Source organism: Notothenia rossii (genome assembly GCF_949606895.1).
Source record: "Notothenia rossii genome assembly, chromosome: 7".
Lineage (NCBI taxonomy): Eukaryota > Metazoa > Chordata > Actinopteri > Perciformes > Nototheniidae > Notothenia > Notothenia rossii.
The window spans coordinates 12,794,508-12,817,360 of NC_136905.1; the positions used below are offsets into that span (position 1 = coordinate 12,794,508).

At 40.6% G+C, this 22,853-nt stretch overlaps 2 protein-coding genes across 2 annotated transcripts in view; both read left to right on the forward strand.

Annotated features, from left to right (window-relative positions):
• Positions 1-1,453: 1,453 nt before the first annotated feature.
• On the forward strand, positions 1,454-2,220 carry LOC307013530 (sialoadhesin-like; the record flags this gene model as incomplete). Its single annotated transcript, XM_079640930.1, has 2 exons — positions 1,454-1,793; positions 1,874-2,220. 2 exons carry the CDS (start codon positions 1,454-1,456, stop codon positions 2,218-2,220), a joined length of 687 nt encoding a protein of 228 aa, XP_079497056.1.
• A 14,209-nt stretch (positions 2,221-16,429) lies between these two features.
• LOC307013531 (myelin-associated glycoprotein-like) overlaps positions 16,430-22,853 on the forward strand; it is a gene marked incomplete at both ends in the record, with an annotated part of 10,307 nt that continues 3,883 nt past the window's right edge. The window contains 7 exons of the mRNA XM_079640931.1: positions 16,430-16,769; positions 16,853-17,149; positions 18,141-18,392; positions 21,484-21,750; positions 21,830-22,129; positions 22,220-22,310; positions 22,531-22,600. Of these exons, the coding sequence (XP_079497057.1) occupies positions 16,430-16,769; positions 16,853-17,149; positions 18,141-18,392; positions 21,484-21,750; positions 21,830-22,129; positions 22,220-22,310; positions 22,531-22,600 (1,617 nt within the window). The remainder of the gene's footprint in view (positions 16,770-16,852; positions 17,150-18,140; positions 18,393-21,483; positions 21,751-21,829; positions 22,130-22,219; positions 22,311-22,530; positions 22,601-22,853) is intronic.

Genomic DNA, 22,853 nt, shown 5'->3' on the forward strand with positions numbered 1-22,853 from the left:
TTAAACAGTTGAGTACTTGAGTGTGGAAACAAATGTCATATTTGCTGTAAGGTAAGATATTTGTTTTAGAAAACTCAAATGATTGCAATTCATAAAATGTCAGGCTTATTTTGTTAGTTAATTCAGTCATTTTGTTACATACTATATATATATATATTGTTTGTTCGAGGCAAGAATAATTGACATACCTTTTAAAGAAGTTTTGTATTTGTTTTATTACTTTCTACATAAAATGTTTTGCAAAACATTTTAAATAGTTATCAGTATATATATATATAGTTTTTTATTTGTAAGAATAATGTGCATACCTTCACAGAATTGCTATCAAAACAAATTCAAAACATTTTAAATAGCTATCATTAGTTTACATCTTCATGCTGGCTCCCTTATTTTATCTTTGAAAGGACGACATTATTTCCTCTTTTTAGTGATGACACCAGTAACAGTGAGAGTACATTGCAATACAAGTTACAGCAATAGTTTAAAAGTATACATTGTATTTATAACTAATATGTTTCAATAGTATTCATTATATTTTTGAAATAAGCAGCACTGCTTCTCTACTGTGTGAAGCTTGAAATTACTCAAACTGGGTTATTCTTTCAGCAACAAAAATCAAACGTCACATTTGATCATATTTACTTTGTGAAGTATGAAGTGAAGTTAATATAATCCCCCCTATAAAACATGTATTCTTCTTTACTAGGGCTATTCATATTGAAGTAGTTAACTAGTTAATCAAATGAATAGATTTCATGTCTGTTGTGTGTGTCTGGTGCCTCTGTAGGAATATCAAGCTGACAGAAAAGCATGACGGGTGCTTTAAAGGTTTTCCTCCTTCTACTTCAAGGTAGGGTTTCCAACAATTGAATGCCTTTCGATGTCTTTAGATTACTCACAAAAAGTGCAAAATATGCTTTTTTTTTTAAATTAAGGTTTTTGTGAGTGTGTGCTGTTAATTTGGACGGGTTTGTTTTCTTTTAATTATGTTTACATTTCTGCTTAATTTTCTTTCTTTTTTTTCAAGATGAGCTACAGTGTAGAAATGGCAAGGAAAATCTTATGACCCGAGCTCCTCCAACGATGCAACACATATAATAAAATACAATATAAAAAATAGTGCACGAAGTCTATATACATGTAAATAGAATAGGATATATACAAGAACAGAATATGAAATTAAATATTGTACATTAAGACAAAGTCAAATACGGTTTATTGCGGTGATAACTATTTCGATAAATAAGTAGATCGCAAGATGACAAACAGATGAATGTTTATCGAGGCACTTAACAGAGCTCAGGTGTTTAGCAGTCTTATGGCCTGTGGGATAAATCTGTCCCTGAGTCTGGTATTTGTTTGAATACTTCATTTTTTTTTTAACCTTGGCAGATATTTAATTTATTGCTTTTATTTCACCTCAGGTAGCTTATGCGTGAAGTTTGAAATCAACATGCCTCAGAGAATAGATGGACTAACTGGATCCTGTGTGAAGGTCCCCTGCACTTTCGCCATTGACTCAACGTTTGATGGACTTCTGGATGGTTCCTGCAAAGCAATTTGGAAAAGACGAAGCACGGGCGGAACAATTGTGTTTGATTCCAGCCTCACTGGAGATCAGGCAAGCGGAAACATTCTGCAAGGAAACCTCACAGGGAACCTGCTGAACAAGGAGTGCACCACCATCTTCTACAACATGCAACCGTCCCATTCTGACAAATACTACTTCAGGATTCAGTGTGAAAACAAGCTGAAGGGCACCTATCCAACAGGAGTCCATATCACCATTCAAAGTTTGTGTCTTTTAATTTTTTTCACTTTACACATCTTTTGTTTTCCCTTTTGTCATTCACTTGTTTTTTTTACTCCTCAGATTCACTGGACCAACCTACCATAACTCCATCTACACTGGAGGTAGAGGAGGGGGCTCTGGTGACGTTGAGCTGCACGGCTGTAGCTCCGTGTCCCATCCTTCCCCCAGATCTGACTTGGACCCCCAGGATAGGTGACATTGAGGAGAAACATGAATCTGAATCCATGGTCTCTGTTATGAACTTCACCTCTTCTTACCTCCACAATGGACAGAATCTTTCGTGCACCGCTCTCTACAAACGACAAGCTGGCAACACCGACCTTCGGTTGGAAAAGTTTATGACCCTCCATGTTCTTTGTGAGTATGTTTCAGGCCTTTTCTTGTTGCTGAGTTGGATGTTGATTTAGTTCACATTTAATCATTCCCTTCATTTGATATAATGTGATGTTAGGAAATGTTCCTCTGGGGACTCTTCAGAGCATTTGGATCAAGTTGTGTTTACTAAAACTGCAGACTTGATTATCGAGTGGAAAAAAAGGGGACACTAAACCAAAGTCATTTATGAGCTGACTTGAGTTTATTCTTATTTTTATAATTTAAAGGTCACATATCATGCAAAATGCACTTTTAGATGTCTTTAATAAATATCTGTAGACATCACAAAGTGTCGGAAAATACAACCCTCTCTCTTTTCCTGCTTGCCCACATCTCTAAAAATAGTGGTACAATGGAGCTGCTTACCGTTATTATGTAATATCGGAAATGTGAGCTGGCTTTACTTCCACGGCCCTATCAGAAACGTTGCTGTATCAGAAACAATGTGCAACGTTTTGGAAGTAATATGGTCTGTGTTTACATTAGCAAGCAACGGACTCGGAATCAGCACTTCTCTAACAGGGCTGAAATAGAGGGGTATGAGGCATGGCTAGAATGGGTGATCTGTTTGGTATTTTGAGCAAAACACTTCAAAGACATGTTTTTCATATATATGAGACATATAATATAGATGCCTAAAAATAGTATAATAGGAGACCTTTAAAGAGGTTTTTCACATTCTCCCAAAAGTTGGTAAGACTTGTATTGATTCATGAAGCCATCATAATGCTTTAATATTAACAACCCTGGTAGTGCACACAATAGGGTGTTTTGTACATTGGCATGTATGTCTTTTTGACAAGTGCTATATGAGAAAATTTGTTTCACTTCCACATTTGTCTGTGTGAAAAATGTAACTACAGCCAGAAGCTGGTTAGCGTAGCACAGCACAAAGACTGGCAACAAGTGGGAAAACTAGCCTGGCTCTGTCTTAAGGTAACAAAAACAGTTTACTAGATTTTCAATCATCTCTTCCAGAGAACACATCAGTCAGCTACTCTGCTACAGTAAAAAAGGGCAGCTTGGTGAATCTTACCTGCAACGGCAATGACAATCCAGCTGTGTACACTTGGTACAAAGTGAATGGAGGTCAGGTGACCGATGTGGGTTCGGGGAAAAGGTTTTCAACCACTGTGTCAGAAGTTGACAGACACTTTTACTGTGAAGTCAGTAACAGATACGGAACCCAGAACTCATCCATCACTCAGATAGACGTACAATGTATGTCTGATTGAAAAACAGTCACACAGATGATAAATATTGACCAGTGTAGTGATCACTGATTGACATAATTCACTCATGGAACTACGGGTTGGGGGTATTGTTTCGCACGGACACATATGTTGACTGTACCTGCTGCGTGCCCTCCTTTCTTCTTCCCTTCTCTTCCCGGGCTTGAAGCCGACAACATGTGTGTTTCTGATGCTCAATAAAGCTAACTTTGTTCCTTCGATACACCGCCTCTGTCTCCCTATCTCTCGGCACTACATTGGTGACCCTGACATACAAGTCTCGCAGAAGTATCCGAGACTGAACCGAACATGGCAAAAAACGTTTTTCTCGAACTGCCGGAGTTTTTGGGAGACGTCTGCGGCTGCTACGTTCGCACCGACTGAGCCTCGTTTCGTCCTCCGCGGAATGACCGATGACGACACACGCTATTTCCAAATCGTTTCGGCACTGGGAGACAGCAAGCCTTCCGACCACATGGGGATGATGCACGACCTGCTAGGTAGGGAAGAACCCGACTTCTTTTTCATGCGGCCGCATGTCCAAACAGCGCTCGCTAACACGGCTTGTGTGGAGCTCCGCGCTTTAGCCGAAGAAGCTGACCGGTTCTTCCTGGCCGCCCGGTGTTTTACCCCTGAGATGCTGGCTCCGACACGCAGCGGCACCTTCCCTGGTAGAGGCACGCCACCAAGCAGAGGCTCCGGGGCCGGCGACAGGGACTGACGGCTAACGGCTTACAGCTAACGGCCGTCGACAACGACTAGCGGCTAACGGCTAACAGGTCACGGCTAACGATGACGACTAGCAGCTAACGACGACGACTAACAGCTAACGGCTAGCAGCTAACGGCTAGCAGCTAACGGTTAACATCTGTTAACATCCAACTGTTAACCCTTTTTTTGTGGTGCCGGAGAGGAGGTCCGACCAAGTCTGGTCGGCCTTATGAGGATCCTCTCACAATTTCGCCCACCTGTTTTCAGTAGTGGACAGGACGACCCTTTTGAGCTTTTTCTGGTGCCTGAGAGGAGGTTCGACCAAGTCTGGTCGACCTCGTGTGAACCCTCTCACTGTTTTACCACCTCGACGGCGGTTTCGGACGTCGCCCGCGCTTTCAACGGCGACTGGGTGGCGCACTTCTGGACCCCGTCTCCCCTCGCCTCAACAGCTTCGGACGTCGCCCACGCTTTCATCGGCGCCTAGGTGGCGCACTTCTGGGCCCGTCTGGCCTCTCCCCTGTCCACGGCTCCTTCCTCCCGGGGATACTGCTCCTTCCTCCCGAGGACTTTGTGCCCGCTGCCGCTGTGCCTTCGCCTGTGGCCGGGCAGCGCTCCTTCCTGCTGGGGACCACCGGGATATTCATGCCCGTCCCCACGTCGCAGCACTGCGACCCAGCTTTCTACGGTGGTGGATGTTGTTTTCATTCGCCTCGACGCCTACCGCGGCCCCCTGCGGTCCCCTTACGACGGCCCCCTTACGACGGCCCGTTCCTTGGCCCGCCACCGGTGGGGATGCCCTCGCCCTTGTTGGCGCCCCTGCCCGCTCCTGCGGCCCCCTTCTGACGGCCTGTTCCATGGCCCGGCCCTCGCCTGCGCCCCCACCCTCCTCGGCCCCTGTGGTGTTTCCTCCCGGACGCGAGGATTGTCCATGGTTGAATTCTGGGGGGGCTTGTGTAGTGATCACTGATTGACATAATTCACTCATGGAACTACGGGTTGGGGGTATTGTTTTGCATGGAAACATATGTTGACTGTACCTGCTGCGTGCCCTCCTTTCTTCTTCCCTTCTCTTCCCGGGCTTGAAGCCGACAACATGTGTGTTTCTGATGCTCAATAAAGCTAACTTTGTTCCTTCGATACACCGCCTCTGACTCCCTATCTCTCGGCACTACACCAGCAACATTTATAAAGATATTTATTTTTTTATTTAGTTCCTCCCAAGGAATCTACAATAATCATTGAGCCTAAAGGTCCACTTTTGGAGGGCAGCTCTGTTTCTCTGCTTTGCAAAAGCCGGGCCAACCCACCTGTGACCAACTACACCTGGTACAAAGGTGATGAAGAGGAAAAGGAGGCTGGATCAAGTTTGGTTTTAAACAATGTCAAACCAAGCAGCAGTGGTGACTACTACTGTCTAGCAGAAAATGAGCATGGGGACCACAATTCAACACTGCTTCAGCTGGACATTCAGTGTAAGTTGATTTTCACCGTAAAGACATTGATTTACACTGTCAAGTTCAACAGACTGAATATGGCTCTGCTGTATAGAGAGTAGTACTGTCTCTGAGGCCAAGACTGACAGTATAGTCCAGGGGTCGGCAACCTTTATGATATGAAGTGCCATTTAAAAAAAAAATTGTTATCAGCGTGCCAACGATCGACAATTATCAACGGGGGGGGGGGGGTTGAGCTACGCTGCGGGAAAGCAGTGTGTGTGGACCTGTCAGCGCAACTTACATGATACCGAATTTAAGGAATACATTTAAATAATTGGTTTAAACGGCATAATAATAAGGACGATCGTCCGTTCTGTGATTCTCCAGAGCACACATGTTATGATATTAGGGTCATGCAGAATGAGATGAGATCGTTGGCCCTTTAAGAGAGAGAGAGAGAGAGAGAGAGAGAGAGAGAGAGAGAGAGAGAGAGAGAGAGAGAGAGAGAGAGAGAGAGAGAGAGAGAGAGGTGTGGCTTGTGCATGTGTGTTTGTGGATGGTAGAGTGACAGTGAGGGAACGTGTGTCTGGAAGTGAAACGAGGCATCAGAAAAACAGAGGTCTGTGATGTATTTTGTGAAACAGAAGAACAGCTAAATAAATGCAACGGCCTCCCAAGAAGAGCTCGCCTCTCTCCAGTCATTTAAGCTAAAGTGGGTTATTGAACCTGAAGCTTGTTGCTTCTGCCCTCCTCGACTACGGTTTGGGAGCCGACAGGAACGTTCAACACACAGATGGCCAGTCCGCCCCTTTGTAGCATATTATTTCGATGAGAGATGAGCAGATCGCCACTGTGCATTCAACCAAAGACACAAACAGCCACGCAACAACTGCGGGATTTGTACAGCTCCTTATGGGTACTGCAATTTGTGAAGTGCTTTCCTCCGTGGTGAAACGATCAGCACTGCGCCACGGAGGAAAGCGGCATAAAGTCACCTGGAGATAAAGAGGGCGGGGCTGCGTTGCGTGCATGGCTTCCTTCTGCAGGTAGGCCTAACGGGGAGACAAGCTCTGGCGGCGGTGTCGTTCAGGATCCGAAAATACAATTTAAATATTTTTGCACACTTATTCCACTTATTCCTAGTGTGCCACTGGTTACGGTGCCGCGTGCCAATGCTGGCACGCGTGCCAGGGGTTGCCGACCCCTGGTATAGTCTAAGGAAAACACAGACACTCATCACCGAGATCACAATATCCATCGATCCACCACCAGAGCAATAGCCTATAGGCAAAACACAGAATATCAACAAAATATATGACATAAAATGAACTTACCAAAGCTGAAGTAGATGGTCAACTTCATTCATTTTCTTTCCGTTTCACTGATTTTAATCGCTATACGCTGCTCTCTCTCGTCTCCTCTTCACAACTACACTTTTCGCGGCACACATACTCACAGCCAATCAGCTCTGAATTATGATTTTGACGTTTTGGTGGGGTTGCCAGCACTTTGCCCCACTGGTGATTATTTTTTGGGCGCACACAATGAATACAAAAAGACTCTGAGCATGCACAGTGTAGTTTTCACAGTACACGTTCATTTCTACAGCGAGAGAGAGGGGCAGCCCAGAGCTACCCACATCGCTCAACACGGCAAAAGGCACACTGTGGACACTAATCAGAAGAACGCAGACCAAAAAAGCAATGTAGAGACGAATCAGACGACTAAACATGATCTTTAAATATATTTTATACTTATTTTTTGAATTATAATTTTAATTCATTTCAGCTGACAGTATGTGGGGCTGTGCCTCATGCCCTGCACCTGATGACGAGTCACCACTGTGTTATGTACATATAATGCATATAATAGCACTGTTCTAGCGGTAAACACTGAAAAAAGAACATGTTAAGCTGCTGTATACATCAGAAACAATGTGTGACGTATTTCGGAAGTAATATGGTCTGTGTTTACCTTAGCAAGCAAACTCAGTGCTAACACTGTACTGGAGAGAATATGTGTAAAGAAGCCGGATATAAAAGGTACTGTCCTTGAGGTGAACCCGCAAGAGAGAAAGCGTTTGAGCTCCATACTGTTTCAGAAATATTGCCTAATGTAGTTTGGAACATAATATGGCGTTCAATGAAGGCAGCGTTCAGCAGAGTTTCTATGGTTACACAGCCTTCTCTTCAGAGCTCACCGCTTGCATGCAGACGCTCCGAAGGGGCGTGGCCAGGAGCTGCTCGGTTACATTTAAAGTGCCAGACCCATAATCAGCACTTTTGTAACAGGATTGAAATAGGCCCCATAATATATTGTTCAAATATTGCATAATAGGTGAGCTTTAAATCATGTGAGGATGTTGTGTTTGGTTTCTTTTCTTTTGTTTGATTATTAAGATGTTATTTCCAAACACAGAGAATGAAGAGGTTGTTGTCTCAGTTTTCTAAAAAAAGGCAACTCAAAATGTAAATGTGTCTTTACATAGACTGTGATTCTCAAACTGTGCTTCTTGTACCATTGGTGGTAAGCAACTCCAACGGGCCTAAATCCTTAACTTAAAACCAAGACATTCTTTTTTATTTTGAAGTGACTGACATAGCATGAACTATTAACATCAGCTAAACACTATGCTTTTCAGATCTCCCTAAGAACACCTCGGTGTCTGTTGACCCCTCTGGTCCGGTGCAGGACGGCAGCTCTGTAACTCTGACCTGCACAAGCATCGCCAATCCAGCAGCAGTGAACCTCACCTGGTTCAGAGCGGCTGGAAGAGAGAAGAAGGTGATGGGCTCTGAGAGAGACCTCACCTTCAATGTGACTAAACTCTCAGAAGATCAATATTACTGTGAAGCTCTGAATGTCCACGGACCTGGCATCTCAGAGCGTGTCAGCTTTGACGTCACATGTGAGATTGATACACTTTTTTAATTAAAGGCAATCCTTTGTTTCCATTAAACAAAATGTAATTACTTCTTTGTCTCAGTTCCTCCAGAGATCCTGTCTTCTTCCCGTTGCATCAAGATTTCATCCATGATCCGATGTTCCTGCTACAGCCAGGGGAACCCGCCTCCCTCCCTGGTTTGGAAGTTGGCCGGAGAGCCTGTCAATCACTCTGCTGCCATCCCAATCAGGGAAGAGTCCCTGGGGAACGTGGGCATGAAGAGCATCATCACCCTGTACGATCTGGACGATGACACGCTCTCTCCAGTCTGCCTCAGCATCAACTCACTGGGCTCTGACAGTTTTGCTTTTAACATTTTTTTGCTTAGCAAAACTGAGCAAGGTAGAGGAATTGCGAGATGGTGAATTTGTATTTGTTTGGTTTTTCTGCATAATCTGCCTCTCTGGTTTTAATGATCAATGTGGTTATTTTCTGACCATTCTCTGTAAACCATACAGATGGTTGTGGGTGAAAATTCCAGTAGATCAGCAGTTTCTGAAATACTCATGGCAACAACCATGCCAAGTTCAAAGTCACTTAAATCATCTTTCCTCCCCATTCTGATGATCTGTTTGAACTTCAACAGGTCGTCTTGACCATGTCTACATCCCAAATGCTTTAAGTTGCTGCCTTGTAATTGGCTGATTAGATATTTGTGTCACAAAGCATTTGAACAGGTGTAACTAATACATTGGCCAGTGATTGCAACCTTTTATTCTGCTTCTGGGAAAGTAATGACAGAACTTAGGGGGAGCAAAACAAAAAGATTGTAATTAACTATTATTATAAAAGATTTATTTTATGTTATAATAATAAAGCTTTATTTATATATCACTTTTCATAGTGCAGGTGCAGCTGAAAGTGCTTCACCAAATGGCACACATCACAACTTATGTATGTGGATTTAGCCGTAGAGAGAGTGTCCTTGTAATGAAGAATGTGGTTATTGTTACATTACATTACCTGTCACTTGTTAGACGCTTTTACCCAAAGTGACTCACATACATTCAGTACTGTGGGCAATCCCCACAGTACTTTGTTTGTTTTTTTGCATATTCTGGCCCTCTCTGGTTTTAACGATCAATGTGGTTTGTGGGGAATTTTCAGGCCTCCACTCTTTGTCAATTGGGATCGGTTTTGTCATGGGAGCTCTGGGGATGCTGCTGGTGTGTGTACTGCTGCTGCTAATATACTACCGGTGAGAGACAACCCTTTTTTTCAAAGCTACTACTAATATTGTAAATGTATTTTGAGGTAGTCATCAGGGGGTTAGCTCTGGGGACCAGGAAGGCAGCAAATTGAAGTAGCGCAACCATGGCCGCCTCAAACAATTGCTAAATATATCCGAAAACAATTAAATGAAAGACTTTATTAGAAAATTCTAATAAATGACTCTATTTTTTTCTTTTGCAATTTATTTGTGTTTGTCGTAGGAAAGGAAAAGTCATCTCTTCCTCCGACAAGGGAAAGGCAGAGACTTGCAACCCTTTAGCTACTAATGTGGTGAGTTTATGTCTTGCACACATTGGCAGGAAGCTCCAAATACCCAACAAAATGTACTTTTTGCTGTTTTTGCAGAGTCCTAAAAGATATGATATACTTTGTCAAAACAGCATTGTATGGTATGTCAAAAATACATAGATCGTTAAAAGTCATTCCAAAAAAGTATGTGTTTTGTATGCAATGAAACATTTAGAAAATAATCGGTTATACAATCTGTTTCAGTAGTGAAGCTTGTCAGTGTTCTGTAATTTTTTCATTTACAAAAATGCAGAACAAAGTGTCAAAAATGTCAAAAATATCATAGTATGGGAGAGTGGGGTAAGATGAGCCATCATTTTAATTATGTTGACCTCTAGGCAACGACAAAAGAGATAAAAGTCAAGTGACATGAACAACCTTTACTTCAGGACGTCTTCTGTCAATCAAAATGAAATTAATAGATATATCACAAAAGGTCATGAAAATATGATTTCTTAAAGAAAAAAGTGGTCTTGTGGCTTAGCTTGCCCAATCTGAGGGGTCAATTGAGTTAAATTAAGCCATCTGGGGTAAATTGACCTATTGACTTTTTGAAGTTTAAACCTGAGCTGTTTGCCATGGAACTGGTCAGCCAGTTTTTGGTCTGCAAGCTCCTTCTCTCTCCTGTGTGAAGACCCTCTTTGCCTCTGCTGTTCCACTGTACCTACTGTTTTCCTTTCCTTTTCCTCCTTACTTTTCATGTATCTACGCAGGGTTGTCAATATTTCTGTCTTTTGTCGCTGCTCTGATGGATTTTCCACTCTTGACATCAGTGGCCACTCTCTCCATCTCCTCTGTCTGTCTCTTGTTGAACCACTGGCTCTATTTAGCCCATTGACCGTGTGCTTCTCTCCATCACAGCCAAATAGAAATATAGAAAACAAATGTGCACAGTTCCCTAGATAAAGGGGGTGGGTCGATTTACCCACTGGCTCATCTGACCCCACTCTCCCACATAGTATTTTAAAAAAAGGAAGCAATTAGCGACTCGTTACTGGGAAACAAGCTACTTCCCAAAAGTGTTCTGTTTAACAATGGGCCTTATTGTGCACTATACCTCCTTTCTACATCACTAAAGCAACTATTTTGTTTTCTGTAGATCAACTCTTCAGAAGTGGATGTGGTTTATGTTAATCAAGCCTTTCTAGAAATGAAAGAAGTAGCTGGGGAAGAACCTCTCCATTACGTCAATGTGGACTCTGCTAAACTGCAGGAGATCACAGGCCTGGACTCAGAGACCGCTGAGTATGATGAGATCCAATCGATCTGAGGAGATGCAGAGGAAGAAGAGAACGTTGCTGACACTCAATTGGAACAAGAAAAGACACCTTAGTCTCATAGACCTTGTGGTGAAAAGTTTATGGCTGACGTTTAATGGAAATGGGAGTGAAACACAGAATTATGCGCTTCAAACTGTTACAGGACTTCACCATACAAGCAGATCCCTGCTGAGCTACAAAGAAAGCTGCAGCAGCGGGGTAAAAACTGCTCTGCAGGCAGCCTATTTAAAGACTTCCAGTTTAGTTCTGGACTTTTGTTACTGTACATATTTGGTCCATAAGATGCATAGCAAAACACAATCACCATAAAATGAATACATACTGTATAGCAGGTAGTTACCCAACAATCAATTATAACTGTACGTATTTCCTTTGAAATCATGACCTTTACTATATTTAATATTTGAACGCTATCTTGCATCATGATTTTACATTTAAAGCCTTTGCAAAGCGTGAAAGCAGCAGCTGGACATAGTTTGTCAAGCTTTTTTTATAGATTTATTTTTCAAAATACAAAAACTAAGAAATGTTGTTGGCAGTTATACAAATTGTGAAAAGATTACAAAAAGCGTAATGACATGCATCAATATGTATTTGGCACATTGTTTGAACATGTTTATTTCAGAAACAAGCCTCTTCTGCATAATATTGCAACATTAAAGCCATCGTCGTAAATGTCAATACTCTTTTTTGAGAGCTGGAACTTGATGGCAAACACTGATGGTTTATTATAAAGTTATGGCCGGAGAATTCACAAGACATGTGCTGCAGCAAGAAGTTGACAAAGCGGTTGCCCGACCAATTCTGAAGATCTCTACCCCAGACCCATTTATCTGGTTCTGAGAGAATAATCAACATTCTGCATAACAAGATAAAACAGGCAAAGCATTGTAACATCTCTATCAGCTGACACCAACAGGCAGGAACAGGGAAACAAAACCCTGAGAGCACAGAAGCCCAAAGTTGAAGGCCTGTACTCAGAGAGGGCAGTACAAACTGATCAACTGGGTCAAAGGGGTGGGCTTGGAAAATGGTTCCCCAACAACCCAGAAGTGTAAACACAATGTCTTTCTTTTTAATTGTAGGTTTCATGGGTTTGGATTAAGCTCACCATTTTGGTACTTACTGATCAAAGGAGAGAAGCAGTGAAACATTGAAATCCAAACTGTATTTAACAATTAGCTGACCTTGTAAGGCAGGATAAGATAATGTAAACTCAGATTTTGATGTGAGAGAACTGCGTCTCCTCTTCATCAGAGTTGATCAAGTCTCTGACGGCTCTCTGAGTCTTTGACTTGAAGTTCACCTGTGAATAATTGATCTCTAATTCATCCTCACTGGTGTCTGTGTCATCGTTCAATGGATTCGGAGATACGGCTGAGTGTGCTGTGCTGATGTTCTCGTAGTCCTCAAGTCTCTTTTCATTCTAGAAGAAAACACTGATATAGTCTAGCGTGACACGAGGAGGTGCACTGGCTCCAGATGTTGAACAGATGTGTATAAATGCAGTGGGGGAAACTGTTACTTGATGCTTGAGTGGCGGCTGAGGTTCAACGCTGAACCAGCTGCATGCCTTCAGCAGTTTAACACATCAGCCTGCAGCTGGGAGTCTGTTACTGCCAGGTTTCTCTTTGAGCCTGAGCTCCCCCTGCTGGTCTGAGCGCAGCATTACAGCAAAGGTGTACACTAAAACTACAACAGGGTGTGAACACAATACTAGCAGCACCTGTCGATATAACGCAATCTAATATAACGATGCAACCATTGTATTAGACTGTGTGCTGCGTCACTGTTTCTGGATTGGATTGTTTTATATGGTCAAGTGTTTCCTCAAATATGTCCATATCCTGTATATTTGTTTTCAGAAATTACATTTTTATGAATTAAGTCATTTGGAAATGCATGTGGGTTTGATATGCAAACAAATGAAGGCATGCACTGTTACTGTATGAATGCACTATTAAATGGTTATTATTAAAACGTTTGTTCTAATTTGCTCTTTTTTCAATCAAAACCTGTATCTGCAACTTAATAATGGCACACAAATATCTGCATTTTCTTTCAGTCATGCAGTCTTTGATTCATATTTAGCTATTTTGCAATGTGCTGTTTATTCTCTTGCACATACAGTAGGTTGTAGAAAGTTGCATAATGTCCAGTCGTCCCGATTATTAGTTGTGCTTAGTGCCGTGTCAGTTTTAACAATATTTTCACAATTACTAATCATTGTTCCTGTGTCGTATGTTTGTATATCCTCGTATTTCTTATTTTTAGTAAAGTGTATTACCAAATATCTTACATTTATATTATAGCTTTTTCAGTGAAACTCATAAAGTTGATGTCCTACAGGAGTATTTGTTGTAGCACTTTACATAACATTTCACAAAACACTGTTATTTTCTATATTTATTTATTTCCAACAAATATGTGAGTGGACTTGCATCAAATCATGCACACACACTCCTACATCCCTGACACCTGCGTAACTTATTACCTGTTTATTTTGTTAAGTATTTTAACGACGTCCACTGTTTCCTTGCAGTGCAGTGTGCAAATAGCAACACAGTAATAAGCTGGTAAATAAATGTTCTTTATTGACGCAGAACACAATTTCCTTCCTGTTAGAGAGTTGGTGCTTAAGAGGATCTTCACTAAGATGTCGTTTTAACATGATCAAGAACAAACCACAATCTAATTGTGTATTTGGCTGTGATATATATATATTTATTTGCACCAGTCGTGGCACCTTTAGAGCAAATATCGTGCTCTTTTGAGATGCTTACTGTAACAGATAAGAATCTGTCTGTATAGGGCTTTGACCTCATGTCTCAGACGCTTAACCACTTCTGTGTTTCTTGGCAACTGAAATCAGTGCTGTTTGAAAATCAGCGTACAGATTGTAACATTATGTTCTTGGTTTGATTCTAGAAAAATCCCAGCATAAATACTTGTATGTCAAACACCAAGTATCTGTGTTTTAATCAAACTGATTCACTTTTCCTTCATCGTGTTCATCTCTGCGTAGCTCCTAAATGTGGCTGCTCAGTAAAGTTCAGAAATAGTTTCTGCTTGTTCAAAAACATCGCACACAATGCCCACTGGCAACTAGTTTGGTAAAGCCTTTATACTTCACTTTGTTTTCAATTATATTTAATTCAACTTGATTGTTTCATTCATGACACTTTCTGACTTCTACTGTTTGTGCATGTAAAGTATCACATTGTTGTTTCTTCCCTCTTTCTGCATTGCCTTTCATTTTGTTTCTCTTCACTTCCTCTTTTTTTCAAAATCACAAAATGCTCTGATTAAACAGTTGAGTACTTGAGTGTGGAAACAAATGTCATATTTGATATTTTTCTGTTTATTGAATATGTAGATCAACAACTCACTTTTGAAAACACATTTATATTTCATTATAAAATCTGGTTTAGAACATTGTTATGTGAATCCCTTAGAAATGACTGATGGGACTTGCATTAATGTAGTAAAAAGATATTATAATCTCTATGGTGCTGAAGGCCACACCCCGAACACATCTTTCAAAAGCCATCAACACGCGACACCAGTCTGACATGACTCAGTTGTTGGACTATTACCACTGACCCTTCCATGCTGGTGAAACCTTTATTTGTTTCTTTATCAATTTCTGAAACATAGATCAGTACTGTATATACTACTACTACTAATGTATTTATTTCTTCTCTAGAAACAGAACATATCGTATGCTGACCATCATTGTTGGCTGTAAGGTAAGATATTTGTTTTTTAAAACTCAAATGATTGCAAGTCATAAAATGGCAGGCTTATTTTGTTAGCTAATTCAGTCAAATGTTGTTTGTTCGTGGTAAGAATAATTGACATACCTTTTAAAGAAGTTTTGTATTTGTTTTATTACTTTCTACATAAAATGTTTTGCAAAACATTTTAAATAGTTATCAGTATATTTATATATAGTTTTTTATTTGTAAGAATAATGTGCATACCTTTACAGAATTGCCATCAAAACCATTGCAAAACATTTTAAATAGTTATCATTCGTTAACATCTTCATGCTGGCTCCCTTATTTTATCTTTGAAAGGACGACATTATTTCCTCTCTTTAGTGATGACACCAGTAACAGTGAGAGTACATTGCAATACAAGTTAAAGCAATAGTTTAAAAGCATACATTTTATTTATAACTAATACTTTTCAGTATATTCATTATGTTTTTGAAATAAGCAGCACTGCTTCTCTACTGTGTGAAGCTTGAAATTACTCAAACTGGGTTATTCTTTCAGCAACAAAAATCAAACGTCACATTTGATCATATTTACTTTGTGAAGTATGAAGTGAAGTTAATATAATTCCCCCTATAAAACATGTATTCTTCTTTACTAGGGCTATTCATATTGAAGTAGTTAACTAGTTAATCAAATGAATAGATTTCATGTCTGTTGTGTGTGTCTGGTGCCTCTGTAGGAATATCAAGCTGACAGAAAAGCATGACGGGTGCTTTAAAGGTTTTCCTCCTTCTACTTCAAGGTAGGGTTTCCAACAATTGAATCCCTTTCGATGTCTTTAGATTACTCACAAAAAGTGCTAAATATGCTTTTTTTTTTTAAATTAAGGTTTTTGTGAGTGTGTGCTGTTAATTTGGACGGGTTTGTTTTCTTTTATTATGTTTACATTTCTGCTTAATTTTCTTTATTTTTTTTCAAGATGAGCTACAGTGTAGAAATGGCAATGAAAATCTTATGACCCGAGCTCCTCCAACGATGCAACATATATAATAAAATACAATATAAATCTATATACATGTAAATAGAATAGGATATATACAAGAACAGAATATGAAATTAAATATTGTACATTAAGACAAAGTTAAATACGGTTTATTGCGGTGATAACTATTTAGATAAATAAGTAGATCGCAAGATGACAAACAGATGAATGTTTATCGAGGCACTTAACAGAGCTCAGGTGATTAGCAGTCTTATGGCCTGTGGGATAAAACTGTCCCTGAGTCTGGTAGTTGTTTGAATACTTAGTTTTTTTTTAACCTTGGCGGATATTTAATTTATTGCTTTTATTTCACCTCAGGTAGCTTATGCGCCGTGAAGTGGGAAATCACCATGCCTCAGAGAATAGATGGACTAACTGGATCCTGTGTGAAGGTCCCCTGCACTTTCGCCGTTGACTCAACGTTTGTTGGACTTCTGGATGGTTCCTGCAAAGCAATTTGGAAAAGAGGAAGCATGGGCGGAACAATTGTGTTTGATTCCAGCCTCACTGGAGATCAGTCAAGCAGAAACATTCTGCAAGGAAACCTCACAGGGAACCTGCTGAACAAGGAGTGCACCACCATCTTCCACAACATGCAACCGTCCCATTCTGACAAATACTACTTCAGGATTCAGTGTGATAACAAGCTGAAGGGCAACTATCCAAAAGGAGTCCATATCAACATTCAAAGTTTGTATTGTGTCTTTTAATTGTTTCACTTTACACATCTTTTGTTTTCCATTTTGTCATGTACTTGTTTTTTTACTCCTCAGATTCACTGGACCAACCTACCATAACTCCATCTACACTGGAGGTAGAGGAGGGGGCTCTGGTGACGTTGAGCTGCACAGCTGTAGCTCCGTGTCCCATCCTTCCCCCAGATCTGACTTGGACCCCCAGGATAGGTGACATTGAGGAGAAACATGAATCTGAATCCATGGTCTCTGTTTTGAACTTCACCTCTTCTTACCTCCACAATGGACAGAATCTTTCGTGCACCGCTCTCTACAAACGACAAGCTGGCAACACCGACCTTTGGTTTGAAAAGTTTATGACCCTCCATGTTCTTTGTGAGTATGTTTCAGGTCTTTTCTTGTTGCTGAGTTGGATGTTGATTTAGTTCACATTTAATCATTCCCTTCATTTGATATAATGTGATGTTATGAAATGTTCCTCTGGGGACTCTGCAGAGGATTTGGATCAAGTTGTGTTTACTAAAACTGCAGACTTGATTATCGAGTGGAAAAAAAGGGGACACTAAACCAAAGTCATTTATGAGCTGACTTGAGTTTATCTTTATGTTTATTATTTAGAGGTCACATATCATGCTAAATGCACTTTTAGATGTCTTTAATAAATATGTGTAGACATCACAAAGTGTCGGAAAATAAAACGCTCTCTCTTTTCCTGCTTGCCCACATCTCTAAAAATAGGGGTACAACGGAGCTGCTTAACGTTATTATGTAATATCGGAAATGTGAGCTGGCTTTACTTCCACGGCCCTATCAGAAACGTTGCTGTATCAGAAACAATGTGCAACGTTTTGGAAGTAATATGGTCTGTGTTTACATAAGCAAGCAACGGACTCGGAATCAGCACTTCTCTAACAGGGCTGAAATAGAGGGGTATGAGGCATGGCTAGAATGGGTGATCTGTTTGGTATTTTGAGCAAAACACTTCAAAGACATGTTTTTCATATATATGAGACATATAATATAGATGCCTAAAAATAGTATAATAGGAGACCTTTAAAGAGGTTTTTCACATTCTCCCAAAAGTTGGAAAGACCGATTCATGAAGCCATCATAATGTTTTAATATTAACAACCTTGGTAGTGCACACAATAGGGTGTTTTGTACATTGTCATCTAGTATGTCTTTTTGACAAGTGCTATATGAGAAAATTACTTGCACTCTCACATTTGTCTGTCAAAAATGTAACTACATCCAGAAGCTGGTTAGCGTAGCACAGCACGAAGACTGGCAACAAGTGGAAAAACTAGCCTGGCTCTGTCTTAAGGTAACAAAAACAGTTTACTAGATTTTCAATCATCTCTTCCAGATCCTCCAAAGAACACATCAGTCAGCTACTCTGCTACAGTACAAGAGGGCAGCTTGGTGAATCTGACCTGCGACGGCAATGCCAATCCAGCTGTGTACACTTGGTACAAAGTGAATGGAGGTCAGGTGACCGATGTGGGTTCGGGGAAGAGGTTTTCAACCACTGTGTCAGAAGTTGACAAACACTTTTACTGCGAAGTCAGTAACAGATACGGAACCCAGAACTCATCCATCACTCAGATAGACGTACAATGTAAGTCTGATTGAAAAACAGTCAAACAGATAAATATTGACCAGCAACATTTTAAAATATATTTATTTTTGTTTTATTTAGTTCCTCCAAGGAAACTACAATAATCATTGAGCCTAAAGGTCCACTTTTGGAGGGCAGCTCTGTTTCTCTGCTTTGCAAAAGCCGGGCCAACCCACCTGTGACCAACTACACCTGGTACAAAGGTGATGAAGAGGAAAAGGAGGCTGGATCAAGTTTGGTTTTAAACAATGTCAAACCAAGCAGCAGTGGTGACTACTACTGTGTAGCAAAAAATGAGCATGGGGACCAAAATTCAACACTGATTCAGCTGGACATTCAGTGTAAGTTGATTTTCACAGTAAAGACATTGATTTACACTGTCAAGTTCAACAGACTGAATATGGCTCTGCTGTAGAGAGTAGTACTGTCTCTGAGGCCAAGACTGACAGTATATATAAGGAAAACACAGACACTCATCCCCGAGGTCACAATATCCATCGATCCACCAGAGCAATAGCCTATAGGCAAAACACAGAATATCAACAAAATATATGACATAAAATGAACTTACCAAAGCTGAAGTAGATGGTCAACTTCATTCATTTTCTTTCCGTTTCACTGATTTTAATCGCTATACGCTGCTCTCTCTCGTCTCCTCTTCACAACTACACTTTTCGTGGCACACGTACTTACAGCCAATCAGCTCTGAATTATGAGATGACTTTTTGGTGGGGTTGCCAGCACTTTGTCCCACTGGTGATTATTTTTTTGGCGCACACAATGAATACAAACAGACTCTGAGCATGCACAGTGTAGTTTTCACAGTACACGTTCATTTCTACAGTGAGAGAGAGGGGCAGCCCAGAGCTACCCCACATCGCTCAACACGGCAAAAGGCACACTGTGGACACTAATCAGAAGAACGCAGACTAAAACAGCAATAGAGAGACGAATCAGACGACTAAACATGATCTTTAAATATTTTCACATATATTTTATACATATTTTTTATATATATATTTTGAATTATAATTTTAATTCATTTCTGCTGACAGTATGTGGGGCTGTGCCTAATGCCCTGCCCCTGATGACGAGTCACCACTGTGTTATGTACATATAATGCATATAATGGCACTGTTCTAGCGGTAAACACTGAAAAAAGAACATGTTAAGCTGCTGTATACATCAGAAACAATGTGTGACATGTTTTGGAAGTAATATAGTCTGTGCAGGGCCGTGGGAAGTAGGGGTGCTGAGGGTGCTGCAGCACACCCTGGTGGAGGACAGGGGATCTGCACTTCCACAAGATTAAATGCAAATATAATACCAAAAAAAACGAATTTTCAGACTTGATGTGACAACATTCATAATTAAGTAAAGATAACACCCTTTTCACCCAGGTTACATTTTCCATTTGCCCTGTACGATGGCGCTGTAAGTGATGAAAGTGGGGGATGTTGGCTTATCAGGCGCCCGTAGCTCACAGCCAAAGTGAGAGAGAGAGAGAGAGATAGATAGATAGATAGATAGATAGATAGATAGAGAGAGAGAGAGAGAGAGAGTGAGATAGATAGAGAGAGAGAGGGGGTGCACCAGTACTGGCGGGGATTGTTGTTAGCTTCTGTTATAAGAAGGATATAGAAGAACGGATATAAGAAGCTTTTTCTACAATAATATGGAGGGAGAGTTCTGTCCTGTCAGACTGAGAGGCTCAGTGAGGTAAAGGACTCTGAGGGTTTAGATAGTTCACTTTAGTCTAAGTTATCTCAGTGGGTCTCAAACATTTTGATCACAATTTATGTAAGCAAATATTTCAAAGGGACACCTTTATTATTATTAGGATAAAAAAAAACAGGTTCAAAATCATTCCAATGTATACTATAGGACAGTAAACCAAAAACATTGTTTAAAACTGGAGAGATTTAAAAATATGTATAAATAAATAAATTTTAACTGGTAAAATAAGATATAAATGAAGCACAAAAATAAAACAAGTTAGCCTACATTTATTTGTTATTGGCTATGGTAGGTTATTGGTTATGTTCACATACAAACCGATCTTTTTCACATGGGTGTTTAGAGTTGTATCCCCTAGATCAGTCTCTAGTAATTGGGCGCTCAAAGTGCACCAGATTTAAGTATTTTACTTTAAAATGTTAAAAAAATCTTCCCGGACCCCCTTAGAGGATGTGAAGTCCACCCCCCAATTAAAACATGTTCATGCAATACTAAATACATTTGAAGTCTTTTTATATAAGCTGTCCACCATGTCAATACATTTATCTGTTTGTAGTGTATTGGTCTTTTGTAGAGGTTTTTCATTGCCAGCTAAAATCTTGCCTAGGGCAGCAAATTGGTCAGAACCAGCCCTGGTGTCATCCCCACAGCACCCCCCATTTGAAACATGTTCCCACGGCTATGAGTCTGTGTTTACATTAGCAAGCACACTCAGAGCTAACACTGTACTGGAGAGAATATTTTTAAAGAAGCCAGATATAAAAGGTACTGTCCTTGAGGTGAACCCGCAAGAGAGAAAGCGTTTGAGCTCCATACTGTTTCAGAAATATTGCCTAATGTAGTTTGGAACATAATTTGGTGTTCAATGAAGGCAGCGTTCAGCAGAGTTTCTATGGTTACGCAGCCTTCTCTTCAGAGCTCACCGCTTGCATGCAGACGCTCCGAAGGGGCGTGGCAAGCAGCTGCTCGGTTACATTTAAAGGGAATCAGCACTTTTGTAACAGGGTTGAAATAGGCCCCATAATATATTGTTCAAATATTGCATAATAGGTGAGCTTTAAATCATGTGAGGATGTTGTGTTTGGTTTCTTTTCTTTTGTTTTATTATTAAGATGTTATTTCCAAACACAGAGAATGAAGCGGTTGTTGTCTCAGTTTTCTAAAAAAAGGCAACTCAAAATGTAAATGTGTTTTTACATAGACTGTGATTCCCAAACTGTGCTTCTTGTACCATTGGTGGTAAGCTACTCCAACTGGCCTAAATCCTTAACTTAAAACCAAGACATTCTTTTTTATTTTGAAGTGACTGACATAGCATGAACTATTAACATCAGCTAAACACTATGCTTTTCAGATCTCCCTAAGAACACCTCGGTGTCTGTTGACCCCTTCGGTCCGGTGCAGGACGGCAGCTCTGTAACTCTGACCTGCACAAGCATCGCCAATCCAGCAGCAGTGAACTTCACCTGGTTCAGAGCTACTGGAAGAGAGAAGAAGGTGATGGGCTCTGAGAGAGACTTCACCTTCAATGTGACTAAACTCTCAGAAGATCAGTATTACTGTGAAGCTCTGAATGTCCACGGACCTGGCATCTCAGAGCGTGTCAGCTTTGACGTCACATGTGAGATTGATACACTTTTTTTAATTAAAGGCAATCCTTTGTTTCCATTAAACAAAATCAAATTACTTCTTTGTCTCAGTTCCTCCAGAGATCCTGTCTTCCTCCCATTGCATCAAGATTTCATCCATGATCCGATGTTCCTGCTACAGCCAGGGGAACCCGCCTCCCTCTCTGGTTTGGAAGTTGGCCGGAGAGCCTGTCAATCACTTTGCTGCCATCCCAATCAGGGAAGAGTCCCTGGGGAACGTGGGCATGAAGAGCATCATCACCCTGTACGATCTGGACGAAGACACGCTCTCTCTAGTCTGCCTCAGCATCAACTCACTGGGCTCTGACAGTTTTGCGTTTAACATTTTTGTGCTTAGCAAAACTGAGCAAGGTAGAGGAATTGCGAGATGGTGAATTTGTATTTGTTAATAATCTGCCTCTCTGGTTTTAATGATCAATGTGTTTTGTGGGGACTTTTCAGGCTTCCACTTGTTGTCTTTTTGGATCGGTTTTGTAGTGGCAGCTCTGGGGATGCTGCTGGTGTGTGTACCGCTGCTGATAATCTCCTACCGGTGAGAGACAACTTTTTTTTCAAAGCTTGTTAAAAAAAATTGTTAACACATTTTGAGGGTGTCATCAGGGGTGTAACTTGACTGGTGACCAGGCTGGCAGCACATTTAAGCAGTGCAGCCATGGCCACCTCAGAACATTGCTAAATATCACCATGAAATGAAAGACTTTAATATAAAATTATAATAAATGTCTCGATATTGTTGTGTGTGTTACTTTTAGGAAAGGAAAAGTCATCTCTTCCTCGGACAAGGGAAAGCCGGAGACATGCAACCCTCTAGTTACTGATGCGGTGAGTTCATGTTTTGCACATATTGTTAGATGCATTAAAACATGAAGCTTCACTGACCCAACAAAATGTAGTTTTTGATTTTTAAACAGCGGTGAAAGTTGTCTCAAAAAGTCATTATACACTATGTCAAAAAGGCATTGTATGGTATGTTTAAAAACTTTTATTTTTAAAACCCATGATATAGTATGTTCTACAAAGTCATTGTCATCTATATAATGCTTTCAAGAGTATTTGTTTTGTATGCCATGACAAA